At 35.6% G+C, this 21754-nt stretch overlaps 1 protein-coding gene across 1 annotated transcript; it reads right to left on the bottom strand.

Moving 5' to 3' along the window:
* Positions 1-16055: 16055 nt before the first annotated feature.
* On the bottom strand, positions 16056-21011 carry LOC112789818 (protein TPX2). The gene is made up of 18 exons (XM_025831875.2): positions 20482-21011; positions 19712-19794; positions 19494-19625; positions 19091-19396; positions 18878-18991; positions 18649-18765; positions 18394-18546; positions 18233-18295; positions 18066-18146; positions 17811-17969; positions 17594-17725; positions 17422-17508; positions 17214-17333; positions 16966-17132; positions 16770-16878; positions 16622-16681; positions 16427-16521; positions 16056-16345 (listed from the first exon to the last, which is right to left on the bottom strand). The coding sequence occupies exons 1-18, from the start codon at positions 20672-20674 to the stop codon at positions 16228-16230; spliced, it is 2289 nt and encodes a 762-aa protein (XP_025687660.1). The 5' UTR covers positions 20675-21011; the 3' UTR covers positions 16056-16227.
* Between the last annotated feature and the right edge of the window lie 743 nt (positions 21012-21754).

Genomic DNA, 21754 nt, shown 5'->3' with positions numbered 1-21754 from the left:
TCCGTAGATAAAATGTGAATTTCAGAGGTAGAGCGTGAAAATTCATTCCCAAGATGTACTTGAGATCACCAAGATCATTTATTTTAAATTTGTCATCCAAATTTTTTTTGATAAAATTAATTTTTCCAATATTATCTCCAGTTAAAACCAAGTCATTCACATATACTAGGATGGTAGTGAAACTTTCAACTTGTTTCTTGATGAAGAGAGAATAATCATAAAAAAACTACTTATAACCAACATTAATAAGAGTCTGAGTGAGTTTAATGTTCCATTGTCTGCTTGCTTGCTTAAGTCCATATAAAGACTTTTACAATTTATAAATCAAACCTGGTTGTGACACAACCAAATCGGGTGGTATTCTTATATAAACTTTCATGTCCAAATCTCTGTGAAGAAAGGCATGACGTCTAATTGTTTCAAATGCCATTTCTTTGCTGCTACTAATGCTAACGTTACTTGTAGAGTAGTCATTTTGACAACTGGACTAAAAGTATCACCATAATCCACTCCTTGCACTTGAGTGAATCTTTTTACAACTAGCCTGGCTTTGTATCTTTCTATGGTGTCATCGAAATGAAATTTTACCCGAAAAATTTATTTGCAACCCATAGCCTTATTGCCTTTTGGGAGTTCAGTGAGACACCAAGTTCTGCTCCGATCTAGAGCTGCCAATTCAGTTTGTATTGTCTTTCTCCAATATTCATGTGTAGCAGCTTCCTCGTAAGTGCTAGATTTTGAATTTGAGGTGATGACTAGAGAAATAGACTTATATTTTGGGGTTAGTTTATCATATGACAAGTGTTGTGAGATAGGGATATAAAGAGTTGCTAGAGTGAGCTGCGTGGGTTATCATACAATGGTAGTCCTTCAAATAAACAGATAGTTTCATGACTCTTTTAGATTTTCTAGTGATGCAGTCATGTGTGATGTCGTAGTTTTGTAATGCAGGTGCATTGTTAGTGTATGAAGTGGTAACGAGTGCAATGGTGTATGAGAAAATTGGTGAATACATTGAGTTTGAGAATTGTTCATTTGAATATGTGAGTATGGTATGTGTGTGTGCAAATGATGTGTGAATGTGTATCATATTGAAAAAGATCAATGCATTGTGGAGTACGAGTGGGTGCTGCAGGAATGTCAATGCTAGTGGAATGTGAAAATGAAAAATGAGTTTCATAGAAGGTTACACTTCTAGATATGAAAATTTCTTTTGACTTTAAATCAATAAGTCAAAAATCTTTTGTTCCAAATTCAAATCGAGAACTGTTTTTCTAACTATTGGATCTAATTTTGTTCTTGAATTTGTTAATGTGGACGCATATGTAAGAGAACCAAATACTCTTCAATATGAAAGGTTAGGTAAGTTACCATACAAAAGCTTATAAGGACTAGCATTATCTAATTTAGTGCTAGATATCCTATTAATTAGGTGAATAGCGTGAGCAACTGCGTATTGTAAAAAATAATGTGAAATTCCTTATTAAAATAACAATGCTCTAGCAACACCTAAAATGTGTTGGCGTTTTCGCTCTACAATCCCATTTTACTCTGGTATTTCTACACAAGAAGTTTGGTGTAAAATGCAGTTGATGCAAAAAAAAAAATTTAGAATGAATTCTAGTCCATTGTCCGTTCTTATACACTTAACTTATTTTTCAAATTATACTCTGACAAAATTCATAAAATTAATAACCAATTGTAATGCCTTAGATTTGATTTTCATAAAAAAAATCTAAATGAATTTGCCCTTGTCATCCACCACAGTAAAAAAGTACTTGTTCTTTATTGAAAAAGACTAAAATGGGATCCCAAATATCCATATGAACTAAGTCAAAATAATCTTTTATTTCAGTTGTACTAAGATCAAAACATAATTTCTTTTGTTTTGCAAAATAACATGAGTCACAAGAAAATTTTGAAGCAATACAATTTATAAAAGGATAATATTTTTTCAGTAAATCAGTTTATGCATGGGTATGTATCCTAATTTAAGATGCCAAATATTGTTGTGTTCCGTGTGTGAAGATGTGTGTGATACGTATTAATCGTATTGCTGCCAATGAAGCTTGCTTTGTTGGAGGAGGGAGAAAGTGAGAAAATTCTAATTCTGTACTCATTGTATATAACCCTTCTCTACACTTAGTAATGCCAATTATCTTCGATGTGGATCGATCTTATATCTCACAATACTTATCATCGACTAACAGTTGGCAATATAAGTTGGAGGTTGATTTTGACACAGAAATCAATTTGAAATCAAAAGAGGGAATGTACAAAGCATTTTTGAAAACAAAAAAATTAGAGAATATGATTATACCAATGATGGCGATGATAGTTTTGGTCCTATTTGACAATAACATATTGATTGGAGTAATATTTTAGCAAAATCTTTTAAGTAAATAGTCACATGATCTGTTGCACCGGAATCAAATGATCCATAGTGTAGATTTTAGAGTGATAATACTGATAATTCTTGCATTAAAATGTAATGCAATGGTTTTATCTGGAGTAGAAGCCTAAACAGAATTAGTCAAAATTTGGTTTGTATTATGAGGTTGTTGCTACACACTTTTGTCTTTAATCAATTCTAGCAAGACAAATCTTTATTCTGGAGTAAACTCGGATATTGATGTTCCAGTGTTCTTTTGGAGACAATTGAGTTGGGATTATTTGTCACCGAGTATTTTATCATGCTCTTTAGTGATCATGTGATTGATTGTGGTGTTGTGCAGCTACTTACTGGAAATGGGAAGAGAATCCATCCTTCTTATAGCACACATTTTTTGTGTGGCCTTGCTTGTTGCAATGAGAGCATGTCATTGTAGCTCCATGACCTTTACTACCGGACCTCTACTTTTCTCTAGGGTGGAGAAAACAAGGATTTGATTGATCTTGAAAGATTTGTGAGTTGATAGAGGAGATTGGCATTATTTTGGTTATCAAAACCACCTCTCGAATATCTGTTCACCATGTCGGCCATTTTTGAGAGATCAATAAATCACACAGTAATAATGATTCGGATCTTTTACTTCTTTTCAACTTGTTGATTAGAATAGCTATGTTCACTAATAAAGAATCTTGTGAAATAGCCTCTCATCAAATTGTATTGGATGAGTTTAAAGGAAGAGGTAAGAAATGAGAAAAGAAAATGTCAAAAGAATAACAAGGAAAAGAAAGAAAATAGTGTCATTGGTAACTATTAAATTTATAACTTTTTAATTCGATTCACAACTTTGTTGCTTTCCACACTCATCATGAAGAAATCTCATGTCCTAAGCTATTCAGCATGTGATGTCAATGGTTTGATGAATCAGAAGTGAGAGAAAAAGTGAAAGTTGAAAGAGGTAAAAAAAAAATGAGTTCTTCTCGTTTTAAAAATTTTCAAATGAATCAAAATAGAAAAACTAAAAAAAAGTTTGGTAGTTAACTTTATGTACTAATTATATACTCCTACTATAATTAATTACCATTAATATTAAACTAATAAAAAATTAATACTAGCATAGTAAAAACATAAGGATGATGATGAAAGCAACAGACCTCATTAATACCATTTTGTGTGTTGTGCATGAATGATGATGATTGTAACACCCTACCACACAGGGGTTTACACCTAGGATGTAAAACAGAGGTAACGAGGTGCTACGACCTCTAAAAATAAAAATATATGTATATCATATGAAAAAAGGGTATAGTATACGAGGAGCCTTGAAAAATGGGTAAAGCAAAATCGCAAAATAAAAAGCGCAACGCTTAAGAAACGAATTACTTGCGTGCTAAGAAACCTAAAGGTTATAGATATGAATAAGTGAAAGAGTGAATAGAGAACCAAGAATACAGCATAACTAGCTCCTGACTCAGCCTGTGAAGCCAAGGCTAGTCGGAGAATATTTACATACATATACAAGTATCCCAAAATACCCAAAATACAGAAACAAGGCCCTAACTCTCCTATAACCTCTATGAGGGTCAAAATAATCAAGTTTCTTGGAGAGAAAGCTAAGTACATATATAAACAAACTGATAATCAAAATAACCCAGGGACTACTCCGCTTCAGGAATCCAGGCGCCTAGCGAGGAGCCTCTCGACCTGCATCTGAAAACAACAATACAGTATGGGGTGAGAACCGGAGATTCTCAGCATGGTAAAGGTGCCACGCATATAATATATAAGGTCCTGGAAATGCCAGAGACAATCCTAGAACGCCAACATACAGTTATAAAACTTAAATTCTAAATAGAAGCCATAAAAAGGTAGGTGTTCTAAGGAAATCTAAACTTACTTACTTAAACCTAACTTTGTCACTAAACCAGTCCACCTTTCCTCCGCTCCTCCATCACCAATGATTTAACAGAAACAAACAACCAAACAATTTCAAGCACAAGTAGAGAACATGTAGTGCAGGTAGCAAATATAACAATTAGCATAATATATATTCAAGTAGGCAATCCCAAGTAATGCAAAGCAAACAAAACAAACAGAATGCACATGATGTATGCCTGTCCTATGGCTAATGAAGCTCATCTGTCGGTTATCCAGCCAATCTAATATTTCTGAAAACCTTAGACTGCCCCTCGTCACACATCCCCATGAGTCTATGCATAGCTTTTCACATTTCAATCATAATTCATACATTTATTAACATATAATTTACTCAATGGGGGATATCGTGCTCGGTCACCCTTACGACATAGGGTCAACAGAGTATCGAGTTTCAACCTGGAACACGTGGTGGCAAGCCACGGTTCTGTTACCTGGGAAAACTCGTATCTCCGATATCATTAAATTCATAAGCCGTTTAATATTCATAGTCATGATATAATCATTCATCAAAGTCATGGCACCAAAACTTCATTTAACATCTACATCTTTTTCTTGTAGCTCATCATGTTTACCCCTTTCTTCATCCCCAAGTTATCTCAATTTTCTAGCTTCAACTAGCTATTAGGCTTAGTATTATACTTCATGACTAAAAGGATGAAAATAGAGGTTTAGAAGTCTAAAATCTGGTTTAAAACACAAAAATCCAATTTTGCAGGAAACATGGGCCACGCATATGCGTGGGAGTATAAAAAGGCAGCTCGCGTGCGCATTCCCTTACCATGCGTATGCGTGGTCATGCATGTTGGTTCATTACGCGTACACTTGGGGCTACTCGCACACGCATAGTTTAAAATTTCACGCCACGCGTACGCGTGGACGTATATGTTCTTAAAAAAAACACCAGATCACCTAGAAAGCTGTAATACCTGCAATATTCACATGCGCAACACATAATTCACACCAAAACTTTCGAAGTGCATAATTTAATCGTTTTCAATTATTTTTCTTCTGTTCTTCGAACAACATAAACTTTACGAACCCAATTTTTATTTAAAACAAGTTGGAAACAAATTGAGGGTTCGAAAGCCAAGTTATGCCTCGCCAAAGTTCAGCCAAAAACCAACTTTTGCAAACTTTTAAAACCTCAATTTCAACCATGACAAATCCTATACCAATAATCACTAAACCTGCACTTTCCAACACTTTTTCATTAACACATCAACCACCCTAACAATCATGTCCCATACCACCAATAATGTTCATACTTATCCTCAAAATCCACTATTCAAACTATAAGTCACAACTTTAAAACTTATTTGCTTATATTCTCAATTCATTAACAACAATCTATCAATCATCGTTAACCAACCAATAAGCAACAAACCACAAAAATCATCATCATATATTAGCAACATCATTAGCTTATCATCATTAATTCCAATAAACTCATATTTGTCATCATACATTAACAACATCATTAACTCATCACCATTAATTCCAACACCAACTTCCACATCAAACCAAAACCCAACCTTGTTCAAGATGTATCAATAAAGCACTAAGCCACTCACGTATTTAAACATTTATTCCTATCCTACGGTCAACTAGCCTAAGTTTTCATAGAACATTATATATTAAATACGCGAAACCTAAATCATACCTTGGCCGATTTCTGTGTATTACCCGACACACCTCCACAAAGTAAACTTTCAAGCCTTTCTTGCCACAATTCAGCGTCTCATGGTTCTAATCAAGCCTCTAGTATATTCAATTCTTATTACATCTCACATATACTCATACACCTAACACAATTATCATACATACACATATCCAATTTAATTTCCAACTCACTAAATCAAAGAATTAACTAGGGGTTAATGATCCTTACCATATCCAAGTGCCAAATAAGCAAGAGTGAACATTTTTCTCAAGCTAATCGGATCCCATAACACAAAAGGACCAAAATTTCAACACTCACAAACATAATTTTTGAAAATCAATAGGGGCAGAGAAACTGAATTGAGAGAGAAGCTTAACAATGAAATTAATCCAATATAATCCTAGAGTTCGACGCGGTGAGCGCGTAGGCACAAACAGTACAGCGATCGGAGGTCGAAACGGAAAGTTATGATAGTTAGAATCAAAGCCTAGGTTTTGGAACCCATCTCTTCTCCCCCTTCGTGTTTGCTTCAGCGTGGAGCAGCTTTGAATGATGAAAAGTGAGCTGAGCTCATTTTATTTAATAAAACGGTTGGGCTCACGGGTCCGGTTCGGGTCTGGTTCGACTGGTTCGGTCAATTTGGCCTAATTTTGGGCTGAATTTTTTAAAATTATTGTCAAAATTTTCGTTTTGACGAACTCTATCCTAATTTAATATAAAATTTATATTTTTAATTTTTTTTATTAAAATTTAATTTATTAATTAATTATTTACTAATTTTACAGGATTTACAATAATGCAGAATATATATAGAAAAAGAGAGGTATAATGTACACACAAAAATTTCTCTTTATCGCTCAAATCTCTTCTTCCCGGTTTTCATGCGGATGATAAGATCACACAAACATTGTTCTTCATCGCTCAAATTTCTTCTTTTCAGTTTTCACATAAAAATTCTATGATTTGCAGAAAGCAACTTATAATTTTACAACACTCATAGCACAAGGTGCCTTTGGTCCTATTTATACTGAGGTTATGTTGTTGGAAAGGTTGCATCATAAAAGCCTGATCATAGAAACCTGTAATATATATATATATATATATATATATATATATATATATATATATATATATATATATATATATATATATATATATGTCTTTGGAGTGAAGAGCCTATAAATAGTGCAGATGATATATATATATGTGTTATATTTTTAGTTTTAGTGTTTGGAATTGGATATATGATCATGGTCTTAATTAGACATTTTTAGTCCTGAGTGATTTAAATATTCAATGATTGATGGTCGGAATAAAAAAAATTTGTTGATTAACCTTATGTAGCCTGATGTATTTTTATTGTAATTAATCACCATTAATATTAAATTAATAAAAAAATCTAGGTAAGAATTATAATACTTATCTTAATTTTTTATTCTCAATCAACTTTTTCTTTTCTTTTAATTTATATTTGAAATTCAACTATCTTTTTAAAATTGTCACTTTTTATTATTTCAGTTAATTAGAAAATACATATTTTTTAAAACTAATTACTATGACTAATAAAGAAATTGGCCTAATATATCAAGATGGACTAAGTTACAAACTTCTGTGGGTGTCTCTTCCAACCACATCAAATTTAGTCTTTTTTACAAGAGAATGGGCTACATAATTTTCGTTTCTCTTAATGTGAGAGATCTTATAAAACCTAAAACAACACAAAAAGACTTTACAATTTGAGATTATAGTACCAAAAGGCCCACCGAATGGGATATTAGAATTTAAAACCTTGACTACTTCTATATTATCTCCTTCTATTTCTATTTCCGAAAAACAAGCTTGAGCTGCAATATTCACTCCCTGGTAGAAAGCAAAGGCTTCCGCTTCTCTAGATGAAAGTGCAGGAGCCACTTCCAACGTGGCAGCAGCTACAACAACTCCATTACTATCTCTAATGACCACACATACTCCTCCTTTGACTCCATTATTGCTAGCTGCATCCACATTAATTTTGTAACTGCCTTGTGGCGGAGTTCTCCACCCGCTCGGACTTTGACTCCATGGAGGTGGCTTTTGGATTGATGATGGTGAATTTGTTGGAAGCAGAGCTTCTGCAAAGGAGGTGACTGCTCTCTCCAAAATCGTTACCTGTGCCAGGTTCTCGTTCTAAAAGAGGAGTTTGTTTCTACTAAGCCATAGGCCATGCAAGTAACAAATGAACAGCCCCTTTCTATCCTTTTCAATTTGATTTAGAGTTGCCGATACCCATTTTAGCAACGGCATTCTGGCAGCAGCTTCCGTTCGGAGGTTAAATGGCGACACGAACCAGAAACGAGATGCCCAGTCACAATCTCTGAAAAGGTGAGCTTCACTTTCTTTCCTCATTGAGCACCTAAAACAACTCGGATCACATTTAATTCCTCTCCTCTGAATATTTATCTTTGTTGGCAGGGAGTTGTGCATTAACCTCCACATGAAATTCAGAGATCTTGAAGGAATTTTCATCTTCCACAATTGTTTCCACTTCTCCTTTTTCTGGTTATTCGGACAAGTACCTGGTTGTTGGTTTCAGTTGTGAGCTCTAATTATGTGGTAAGCAGTCTTAACCTCATACTCTCCTTTATTGCTGAATTTCAAATAAAATCTATCATCTTGTCTCTGCATGTCAATAGGGAGTGCTAGAATTTGGTTTGCTTCAAAAGGTAGAAAAGTTTGTAGAATTAGTTGTTGCTTCCATGTATTATGTTCCTGGTTGATCAGGTTATCCACTGTGGCTTCCTGCTCAAAACAAGTTCTGGGACTTCAAACCTTGAACCCATTTTGATTAGGAAGCCATGGGTCTTTCAAAATTTTGATATTCCTGTCTGTACCAACTTTTCATAAACCACTCAAATTTAGCACATCTTTTGCACCCCAAATGCTCTTCCAAGTGAAGCTTGGATTATAGCCCCTCTCAACTTCAGTGAACCTCTTCCTATTATAGTACTTCGCCTTTAGTATTCTCGCAATTAGTGAGTTTGGCTTAGACATTAATCTCCAACTCTGTTTTGCGAGAAGCACTTGATTAAAAGTTTCAAAACATCTAAATCTTAGGCCTCCTTCTTCCTTTGCATTACACATCTTGTTCCAAGACACCCAATGAATTTTTCTCTCTCCCTCTTTACTTTCCCAATAGAAATTGCTGATCATTCTCTCCAGGTGATTGCATAAGCTTTTTAGAATCTGGAAGCATCCCATTATATATGTAAGAATAGACTGAGCAACTGATTTGATGAGAACTTCCTTCCCACTTTGGATAAGGATCTTTCTTTCCAACCTTTTAGCTTCTTCCAGGTTCTTTCTTGGACAAATTCAAATATCAGCATTTTGGACCTCCCCACTAATGTTGGGAGTCCCAAGTAATTTGAGTGAGATTCCACTGCCTTTATGTTAATCCAGTCTTCGATAAGCATTTGTCTGGTAGGAGGCACGTTTCAGCTAAAGAAAATCTCCGACTTGTCCAAATTAATTCTCTAGCCTGATGCTAATTGGTAGTCATAGTCCTTTAGGATCTCTATCACTGCTTGTATGCTCTGGTCTGAAGATCTCAAAAAAATTATGCTATCATCAGCAAAAAGAAGATGTGTTAGTTCTGGGGCAAGTCTTGCAACTTTGATTCCTTGGATTGCTTTCCTCTCTTGAGCTCGCTTCAAAAGGCCTGAAAAAACTTTCACACAAAGGATAAATAGGTAAGGAGACAAAGGGTCTCCTTGCCTAATTTCCCTCCCTGGCTTGAATTCTTTTGTCGGGCAACCATTGATCCACACAGAGAAGGAAACTGAACTTACACAAGTCCAAGTCAGATCTATCCACTTTCTGGGAAATTCCATGGATTTTAAGACCCCTATGAGAAAGGGCCACTCAATTCTATCATAGGCTTTTTTCATATCCAGCTTGATGCCCATATAACCCTTGCTTCCCTCTTTCTTTTTCTTCATAAAACGAAAGCTTTCAAAAGCCGCAAGACCATTATTAGTAATAAGCCTTCTCGGCACAAAAGCGCTCTGAAACTCTCCCACAATATCTGGTAAAATCAATTTTAGCCTATTTGCTATAGCCTTTGTAACAATTTTGAACAGGACGTTGCAAAGAGAAATAGGCCTATAATTTTGTGTGTGTGTTGGATTCTTAACCTTCGGGATTAGGAAAATGAATGTTTTGTTCATGTCCGAGGGGTCTTTGCCGTTGTTAAGAACACCCAAGGTCCATTTAGTAACATCCTCTCCCACCGTACTCCACATTCTTTGATTAAAAAGCGTAGGTAAGCCATCCGGCTCCAGAGCTTTGGTTGGGTGCATTTGGCTTAGTGCTTCCTTCACTTCCTCTTTTGAAAAATCAGCCTGAATGATCCTCAAATTTTCTTCCGTCATCCTACCACTAACAATCTCAGTGACTTCTTCAATTTTCTCTGTGCTTTCAGCTATAAAGAGACTCTCAAAATAATTAATCACCACTTCATCGATCTTTTCCTCATTCTCGTGTAAAATTCCAGTATCATCTGAAAATTTTTTAATCATGTTTCTCTTCATTCTCTGTGTTGCTTTTTGGTGAAAAAAATTTGTGTTTCGGTCTCCAGCTTTTAGCCAAGAAGCTCTTGATCGTTGTGCCCACCAAATTTTCTCTTGCTTTAAAAGATCATTGATCTCCTTCTGGATTCCTTTTGCTTTTGACACCATTCTCCTGATTGCGGAAGTGATTGTATCTCTTCTAATTTTTTCTGCTTCTCTTTAATAGTTTTGGGGATTTAACCAAACTTCTTCTATCCCCACTCCTTTAGGCTTCCGCTACAGCTGGCCATATTTTTATCTATTCCTCCACATCCTGGAAACCAAGTTCTTTTCACTATGTCTTCACATTCCTCACTTTCCAGACAAGCTTCTTCAAATCTAAAATGATGTGCTCTCTTTCTTCTCGTGTGTGGGTTGCCTAACATATCAATCAAGATAGGACAATGATCAGATTGATATTGCTGGAAGTGCTAAACCACCGCTTTAGGAAAAGCCTCCTTCCAATCAATATTCGCTACAGCTCTATCTAGCCTCTCTTGCACATTGTAGATCCCTCCCTGATTGTTTGACCAAGTGAACGTATGTCATACAAAACCCAAATTAATCAGTTTATTTGTTTGGAGTACCTCTTTAAAGCCTTTTGTTTGTGCTTAAGTAACCGGTAGCCCTCCTTGCTTCTCTTTTCGCTCAATGACTATCCATGCCATATTGCTGGTTTGTCTTAAGGTGTTAAGCAGCTCCCAGGATTTATGTTTGTTGACAGCTTTAGAACAACCATAAAAACCAGTAGCTCTCCATCTATTATTCTCGCTTTCTTCTTTAACTACCATGTCAATATGTTTTGGTGACATAGAAGTAATCTCTACATTAATATTGTTCCCCTATAGGACTGCCAAGCCTCCTGATCTACCCCCGCCTTCCCCATTGCAGTCAGTAGCAACCACATTTTCTAGGCCTCCTCTCCTCCTTAGCCTATTAACTTCCTCAGCCTTCTTCCTTGTTTCCATAAGGAAAACAAGGTTGGGATCTTATTGTCTCAAGAGCTTATTCAAAGCTCTAACTGCCCATGGGTTTCCAAGCCCACGGCAGTTCCAACTAATAAGCCTCATGGTTCCCGGCAGGGTTGCCCAGCAGCCTCTGCCAATACATGCACTATTTGGTGCTTTTTCTTCTGTGAGCCCTCCTCCTCGGTTTCCATAGCTGTTGGTTCTTCCTATTTTCTTTTGCATTCTCTTTGTTGTATCTATCCTTTGTCACACATGCTGCTACTTTCTACTTCTTTTTCCCTCTTCTTCCATTTTTTTGTCCCTCTTTCTGGCCCTGCTTCAATACTTCTTTATCTTCTACGCCTTTATTTTCCTCTTCTTCGTTGTTAACAAACTCCTTGTTTTTTCCTTGTACTATTGCTGCTGCATTCTCTTCTATTTCCTCTTCCACATTGATCTGGTCATTTCTCCCATTCTCCTCTTATGCTCTTTGTTTGGTCATTGTGAGATTTGCTAGTTTTTCCATAAGCTTTTGGTGGGTTTCTTTTGCTCGTTCTCTTCTGTTCTGCTTAGCTTTGGCCCTTTCTTCTCCTTTCTCTATATTTTTGTCTTTCAGCTCTATTTTGGTTCCCATAATATCTACTCCGAACCAAGCCCCAAGCTCCTTTGATTTCCATTGCTTACCTTCTTCTTTCTCTTCAGCTTTTTCATATGTGTCTTCATCATGTCCGAATCTACCACAGAAGTAGCATATAGTGGGGAGTTTTTTGTATTTGAAATCAACCCATGTGATGCAATCCTCCTTATTTCCAATGTTTGCTCCTTTCTTGATGGGTTACTCTATGTTTATCCTCACTCTTGCTTTGATTAAGTGCCCTATTTCTGTTCCACCATCATAGATGTTACAGTTTATAACATCTCCTACTTTAGCTGCCAATTTTTTCTCTAGCTTTATCGTCTTGCAATGTTCTGGTAGATTCCAGATCTGCATATTAACCTCTGCTTTGCTAAAGGTCATCTCCCTAGGATCTGCATTCCTGTCCCATTTTTCCAGTAGCAACCATGAGTTTCTAAACATCCAAGGGTTACATTTTAAGATTTTTTCCATATCAGTTTCTTTCTTGAAGAAGACTTGGTACATTTTGCACTTGATCTCTGAAGAATGAAACTCTCGCGTGATCTAGAATTTTCACAATTAAATTTTTGTTGTAAGTATAGCTTCTAGACCGACAAGAATTCCTTTCTTACAAACATTTTGGTTGTCACAAGTAACAAACCCCTTTGAAATTGATAACCGAAGTATTTAAACCTCGGGTCGTCTTCTCAAGGAATTGCAGGAAGGTATGAATTATTATTGGTTATGCAAAGGTATATTTTGGGATTTTGAAAAGGGTTTGAACAAGAGAAATAGATTGTAGGAATTAATAAATCAATTGCTATAAATCTCTTGGCAATGTATGAAAATCGGAATTCATATCCTAGTTATCCTTATCAGATGTGGTGAGAATTGGGTCTTAATCCCACTTAGTTATCCCTTGTTAAATAAAGGAAGGTCAAGTAGACTAATTGAATTGATCCTCGAGTTTCAGTCAACTTTTAGAGCGATCCAAATTAATTAGCAATTGCCAAATTCTACCACTGCTGAGTTTGATAACTCAAGTATCACCAATTAATTAACCAAAGCCAAAAGAGAAAATAAATCATAAATAACGCAGAACAATCATGAGTCTGAAATACCTCAAATTATATTAACTAAGAAAATCCTAACATGAATGGTTCATAAGCTAATTGGGCAACATCAATCAAATACACATAAAAATCATCAGAGTAAATAAAAATAGAAGAGAAACATAGAATATTGAACCTGGTATGAAGAAATCATAGCCTAATCCTAATGCTAATCCTAAATCCTAAGAGAGAGGGGAGAGCCTCTCTCTCTAAAAACTACATCTAAATTATTAAAAGTGAATTATGAATCAATGATGATGAATGGATGCATTCCCCCAATTTATAACCTCTAATCTGTGTTTTTTGGGCCGAGAACTGGGTCAGAAACAACCCAGAAATCACTGATTGTGAAATCTGGTTCGTACAGGTCGCGGCAAAGTGACGCGGAGGCGTCATCCACGCGTTTGCATGGATTGAAATTCGCAGATGCGACACGTGCGCATCATTCACGCGTCCGCGTTGCCTAACTTTAGAGAAGCTATGGTAAATTATATATCATTGCGAAGCCCCGGATGTTAGCTTTCCAACGCAAATATAACCGCATCATTTGGACCTCTGTAGCTCAAGTTATGGTCAATTTAGTACCAAGAGGTCAGCCTGGACAGCTTTAGCAGTTCCTTCAGTTTCTTGTATTCCTTCCACTTTTGCATGCTTCCTTTTCATCATCTAATCCATTCTTGCCTTGTAATCCCTGAAATCACTTAACACACATATCAAGGCATCGAATGATAATAAAAGAGGATTTAAATAAAAGAAAATAAAAGTCAAAGAAGCATGTTTTCAATCATAGCACAAAATCAGGAAGGAGAATGTAAAACCATGCAAATTATATGAATAAGTGGGCAAGGACTTTATAAAAACCACTCAATTGAACACAAGATAAACCATGAAATAGAGATTTATCAATCTCCATCTGGAAGCCTTCCGATTTTCTCCAGATATTGTACATTGCACTATTCACCCAGTTTGGGTTGATTGTTTTTCCTGCTATTAGCTTTCCAACAATACTGTATTCATATTTCTGGACCCCTTCTTTAATGTCTCCTTCATTATAGATCTAGAGGGACTCCTCTTCTTCATCCATAGTGTTGTGTGTATGTTGTTCTTCTACTTTTATTAACGAGGTTGAGGCTTCCATTTCAAGTTCCCTCCACAAAAGGCTAGTAAGAACAGCACCAGGCGAGCAACACGATTTTACTAAAAGAACGGATAACTGTTCACAATTTTGCAATGGACAACAGCTCACACTCACTGTTTCTGTTCGGACAAAACCCTAACAGAGCAAGAGAGAGAGGATTTGCTTCAGAAAATACATATAACATATTAAACTGACATTTTTCATCATATAAGTCATATATTTAAATATAAATTTTACTTTAATTTGTTATTATTATATATGTTATATATACTATTAATCCGTATTTGAATTTTAATGACGAGTACATAACTACAAAATTCTATTTATAGTTTTATGAATTTTAAATATAAATTATTAAATCGAATAAAAATTCTATCGAAAAGGAAACAAGGAAAATTTTTGCATTTTATTATTAGCTATGTATATTAGTACATAGAAGCATAACCGAAAAGGGATAAATGAAAAGAAGTTTTGGGTTAACTAAGTGAAATAAGAGTTAAATTTACTTTTAACGTGATTTGTTTTGAGTTAAGATGAAGAATTTAATTTTGATGTATACGGGCATTTAATTACATAATACTACATCAGCAAAATAACTATTTTTCACATTTATCGCGTGTATGGTCATCTAAAAAAATGGATGTAATTACATGATTGTGTAAAATGTTTTATACTGTCAGTGCATCAAAATTAAACTCTAATATAAATGGTCCATATTTGTTATTTGCACTAATAAATTGATGAAAATAGATTCTCTTTTTTTTTTTCAATTTTCTTTAAAATTGATGCCCGTTAACATAGAGTATTTTACTCAAAATAATGAAGGATATCCAAGAATTTACCTTGTAATTAATTAACAGTATGATAACTCTAATATATTTTGATATACATTCAAAATATATACTTACTGAAAAAAGTTTCTAGAATGAGAAAGGTTGTAAAAATAAATTAATGTTTTAATTAGTTTTAAAATTATAACATTTATGATTTATCATTGGAACTGATTTATAGAACGGTGGTCAGTGGAGTTGTGTTTGGTGTGTAAGACTGAGCCTTCATCTGGCTTTGAATACATGTTTTTTTAGTTGTGTGATTAAAGCTGTACAAGATGTCTCTGGTACGGGTTGAAAGATGGATCGAGAACTCGCGGGTTGAAACGGATGCCGGACGCTGACTAGAGCAATGGGGGGAGGTACCTGCAAAGACACTCCGACGCTCAAGTCAAAATGGATCTAAGAGGTAAAAGGTGTGAGGAATGAATGAATACTTGGAGGGACCTGGGTCCTCTATTTATAGGTGATGGTAGTTATCTTATCTTTATTTTATTTGACTAAAATAAAGAAGACGTTTGAATTTGAAAGTTGGTTAGAAACTCTAGTAGGCCGGTTCCTGGCCTTCTAGAAAGTTTCGGTGGGTCGGGCCCGGGTAGCCGAGTTTGGGGACTATCCTGGGTTATGAGATCCGTGGGCCGGATCCGTAACAAAAGCTACTTTTAGAATTTTTCTTGTAATTTACAAGTTACTCAGTAGGATCATTTGAAAATTACCTCTTTGTGTGCTGTTGAAAAAGTAGGCCAAGACCACACGATTCAGACTTGAAGATAAGAGATTTGGTGAGCTCATCGATTTTAATAAATTATGACTAGTTATGTTTGCCAATTTATCTTATTAGATTAAACACTTATTAATAGAGTTTTTATTGTGATAAAAATTACGATTGGAAAAATTTACAAGGAATTATGAATTTGACAACAAAAACAACTACGGAACATACAGAAAAGTGTGTCATTCAAGAAATCTTGAACAAATTACAATACTTATACAAAGTTGATGTAGCCATCATCATCTCATGTTGGAGGCAGGACTTGAAAGTACAGTTCCATTGAATACCTTCCTCCTCTCCTTTCTATGGAGTACCCGCAAATTTGGTGACTTAGGTTTTGTTATGTCTTTGGTAGACCTAAATATGCAACAGCGAGTGTTAGTTATATTGTATTATAAGAAAACATCAATAAACAACCGACACAGTTCAGGGATATACTTTTGGGGACAAAATGGATGATCAAATTTAGGAATAGGTCTAGCATGAGGAACCATAGTCCTTCTCAACTGTTTCAGAGCCTTCTCTTCCTCTATCTGGGTTGTTCACAAATTTATCACAAATTTATCACTATCAAACATGTAACAACACCTAGATAATTATGACATGTACCAAATATTCACAAAATATTTATACCATTCTTGCTGCTTCACTTTCTTCTCTGTATCGTTTGTACATCATTTCCTTCTCCTTAATCTGCCATAAAAAGAAGCTATATTAGTACCAATAACAACATACAACAAAAAAAAGTTCAGGCAATTATTATTTTCAAGTGAGATTTTACCCTTTCATCAAATTGTGCTCGATCCACAGCGCGATGTTCCACATGTAAATTAAACTGTTGAACTTGTGTAAGGGGTTTTCGAACCTTTTCTGGAACTGGGATTGGGTCCCTGCTTGCAATAATATCCACAAAGACTATTAAACATTGTATTTCTTCATACACGTCAGGAAGAATAAAACTCTGAATTGTTACTCACTCATTTAAGATTGGCTGTGCCTTGAATGTTCTCATCTTGGCCTCTTCTTTCTCCATTCTTAGTCTTTCTTCCATTTCCTTTTGCATTTCTTCCTCATGTCTCACTAGGCTCTCCAGTTGGAATGGTTCTGGTTTTGTGCATTGCTTGGGTTCTGGTTTTGGCGGAATCTGCAAAGACACCAACAATTTTATATATACTCTATCAATTAGTAAACATTAATGGGGCACCGAAACTGACAAACTTCTTACCACTGGGTAGTCAGTGGTATAAGGATATGGATTAGCCTTGGGAACCCTCGCTCTTTCCTCCTCCCACTGTTTTGTTAGAAGTTCTACCAACAGTTTCTTTTCTTTTTCAGCGCCTCTTTCCTAAAACATGATTAAGAATGTTGGTACTAGCAAAACTAGACTATTGACCATGCTATACTAATCTTCCATGAAAGGTGAAGTAATGAACCTCGGTATGCAGATGAAATGGATTTGGAGTTGTGTTTCTTGGAAGAGGATTATGGCTCCGTGCAGATTCAGATGACTTCAAAGACAGCTGCAAACCACATAAAGCAAATGAATCTCTTAACTGATAATAAATATCTAGGAGCAACATTATACAATTTAACTCTAAAATATACCTTGTCAAACAAATCTGCCACAGCAGCAGGTGGTGGGATCCTCTCATTTGTTGCGAAGTTAAATTCTTGAGGCTCGGTAACATTCTTCTTTGCATTGCAGAATATGCCAATGTCCCCTTTACTTTCAAAAATCTGACAAGAAACCATTTTGGTTACATAAAATTCCTGAAGATAGAACAAAATTCTTACATAGGTAACATCAAAGTTGGACCCTTACCTTCTTATTTAGCGGCCTTGCTTTGAATTTGGGGGCTTTCTCAAGCTCCTCTTGCTCTAATTCCATGGAGCTCTTCACCTTGGGTGGGCGGGCCCTCAGTGATGTTTGAAGTACAGGTGTTTTAGGTTCTGTAAGATGATGAGGCTTCCATGAATTATCCTGTGTCAAAGAAGGAAAAGACACGACCTAATGAATCGAAGTGAATAAAGCCAACATATCCAAAATGGATAATATAATTCTGTTGCTCTAAATTACCTTATGAGATAGCTCTGTTGAAGCTACTGATGCTGAATCTACATTCTGATGGGCCCTGGCCATTGTTTCCAAATGAAACTCCTAAAGAAAATAATAAATAAATAATTGTTAGTACTAATACGTCACATTAAGCATTTCTGATAAACATATTTTGATGTGGTTTACACCTTAAACTCTGGAGGATGGGGTGTACTTCTTGGAATTGGAGGCAAACTTGAAGTCTGCAAAATCTATAATGGATAAAAAAAAGTAAATAAATAAATTTTATAAATCTAGGCATAAAAGATAACATTCACGTACAGTCCCCCAGAGAAGAATGAAAAAATACCTTCTTATTCAGTGGACGAGCCTTAAACTTTGGCATTTTAGCCATCAATTCTTCCTCAAGTTCAGCACTACTCTTGACCGTAGTTGGGCGAACCCTTTGAGTTGTCTCAAATTCAGGTTCTTTTGGTCGGGTCAATGTTAGTTTTGGTTTCGTCTGATCATGGAAGTAACATTTCCCCGACTAATTAGTCAAAAATGTATTTTAACATGCACCATATGATAAAAAAGGAGAGAAAAGAACAGATCCATATCTTACATTAGAAACAGCACTGGGCAATGACAGGTCTCTGGTACTGGACTGAAATCTTTTAAGTATTTCTGCTGTTGATATAAATGGTACAGGTGCTGTTTTTGGTGTTTCACGAACATAAACCTATCATATACAGACATAGATAGTTCAATATAAAATGATTCAGCAGTAAAATACTAAAATTATAACAAAAAGGATCTTTTATTAATATATGAAATTAATGACCAACACAAACCTTTCTGTCTTCTTTGTTAGTCTTGCTAGTAATTGAAGAGATGTTGGCATTGCTAGTGGTTAACAAACCCACTTTAGACTTATGAGGCAAATTCTGATGTTTGACATTCAGAATCTGGAAAGTTTTGAAGAAGAAAGAAAAAAGGATACAGTCAAGATAAGACATAAAAAAAAATTAAACAGGGAAATGTGGAAGAAAAACGGCAAAATTTACCTGTCTACTCTTTCCTCCTTCCAATTTTTGTCTTTTAATAGCTTGATTCTCTTGGGCCAAATGGGGAGTCCCAGCAGTGCTGGTTTTCATGGATGATGACTGTAACTGTGGTTTTTTACTGGTGCCTATCATTTTAGCTGTCTCTTGCTTCTTGGAGGTGGTGGTTGTCAATCTTTTCTGCAATGTTGGTTTGGGAGTGCAAGCATCTTTTCCTACTTCAGCAGACCCATCTCCAGATGATGAAATCCCTAAGCATGAGCTCTCTCCTTCGCAAACATCTTCACTTCTTTCCGTGTCAGCAGGAACCTGATATCCATTGATCATAATTGTTATATGAGAACTTAAGTCAATGATCAGGGAACAAATTTTCCGAAAGGCATGCTCAGATTGCAGCAATAATTACCACATGAGAAGTAGTTGTGTTGTTTTCTTCTTTGACTTCACTGCAAGGTGCATCATCTTCCTTTTTTTCAGTAGTCATGCACTGTGGCTGTTTAATTGTTTCCTGAAAAGTCTCCTCAACATTTTTGGATGTCTAGTAAAACAATATATGATCAGTGATGATAATTCAATCAAATTTTAAGCACAACATTATATCATCAATGTAGAAAGTAAGAGTACCGTGTCTATTTTGTCAGCTTCACTAAAATCACACAAGGTATCTACAGTGATGGATCTACCAACCTTGATTTTTGGCATGAATGCTGTAACAATTTGAAGACCCAAGTAAAGATCAATCACGTCAAGATTTCATACAATAAACACCAATTAGAAAACAAATTAAACAATAGTTTGAACTTTTTATCCTGATAGCCATCCATTAAATCTTTCTGTAGAGAGAACAATATGTAACGTTTAAAGAGGATAACCCCCCGCAACCTATAAGGTGTTGGTGCAAAAAGAATTGAAATTGCTATTAGGCGAATTATCCAATATTTACTTGAAGAATTTGCAGAATAGCAGCCACAGGAGAAACCACTGATAAGATATCAGCAAGGATTTTCAGTACGATGCAAGACAAACGAGACAATTTGACACAAAAAAGCGAATTATCGGGATCACTAGTATCAATCATAAAGGAAACCTAACTTCTCTTTTTCATTTCAACAAATCCCTCCATCCAAAAGAAAGCAATCAATCAGTGACTACCACAATTTCTTGGCAGAATGACCAAAATAAAATCATCAAATATATTTCCAGAAAGAACCAACGCAATAAACCCTAAAATTCACGTTGAAACTATCAAATAAGAGATCCGAGCCCATTGAAAACACACAATTCTTCAACATAACATGCACGCAAACAAGCCCTGCTTCGATCCTATGTGTATTACCTTAAACCCTAACATCCCAGTTATTCACCCAACGACAAATTAAAGAAACGAAACTTACGTGAAGGTGCGTAGGAGAGTGCAGTATCGAACCATAGCTGAGCCCTGCGCTCGTCCTCCTCGGTTTCCCCATTGATGAAATCAAAGAACCTCGGCGCCGAGAACTCGTAGGTCTCATCGATCATGGTCATCGTGGAGCCGCTGCCACCACCGATGTTACTACTTCCAGTTTTCTCCGACGCCGCCGCTGCCATGTCCAATTATTTGAGCACAACCTCGAATTGAGGTGAAAGAGGGTTTTTCTTTCCTCCGAGTTTGTGTCTCTGGTTGAGTTCGATTGGTGCTGAGTTTGATGTAATTTTTAAAGTAGATATTATGAGAGGAAAAAAGAAAGAGCGTGTGTTTGCTTTGCTGCTTGTTACTGAAGAAGGAGGGAGAGGGAGTGTGTAAGTGTAATGTTGCAAGAATGTAACGGTCAGTTTTCTCTAACGGTCGAAATACCAGAGAAGGAACTTTTTTAAAAATAAAGTTACTAATAATTTGTGCGGGTTTAAAACCGCCATAAATTATAAAGATAAATCCCACAAAATCAATCTGCTACTAATGAACAAATTCCGTATTATCCTAAAATAATTTTGCTCGAAGTCAAAATATTCTTTTTTTAAAGACAAAAATTGTCTTATCCTTTAAAAAAATAGATATATATCCCATCTGTAACAGAATTAATCAGTGAGATTACTCATTTTCTCTCTGCATCTGTATGTTGTAACGTATCACTTCATTCATTACTGCTTGAAAGTTAGATGGGGCATTTGTAAGGCCAAAGGGAATCACTAAGAACTCATAGTGACCTTCATGAGTTTTAAATGTTATTTTGTGAATATCTTCAACCTTCATTTTAATTTGGTAGTAGCCAGATTTTAAGCCAAATTTATAAAAGTAGTAAGCTCCTCCAATTTCATCTTGCAACTCATCAATAATAGGTAAAGAGAATTTATTTGGAACTGTGACCTTGTTTAAGGCTCGATAATCCACACAAAATCTCTCTTCCCCATCCATTTTCTTAACCAAAATCACTCGGCTAGAAAAAAGGTTAGTACTGGGATTAATAATTGTGAACAGCAATATTTCCTTAATAATTTTTTCTCAATTTCATTCTTTTGATAGTGAGGATACCTGTAAGGGAGAATATGAACACAATGGCGTGATCTTGTTCTCTTTTTGGTGGAAGATCTTGAGAAAGCTAAATGAGGTCTTTATAATTATTCAAAAGACATTCATACCGTTTGATAATTCTGCCACTTCAATTTTGGTATTCGAAGTTTGCACTGGAG

This window comes from Arachis hypogaea, chromosome 3 (genome assembly GCF_003086295.3).
Source record: "Arachis hypogaea cultivar Tifrunner chromosome 3, arahy.Tifrunner.gnm2.J5K5, whole genome shotgun sequence".
Lineage (NCBI taxonomy): Eukaryota > Viridiplantae > Streptophyta > Magnoliopsida > Fabales > Fabaceae > Arachis > Arachis hypogaea.
The sequence above is the reverse complement of the archived record's forward strand: the minus strand, read 5'-3'. Positions and strand labels throughout refer to the sequence as shown.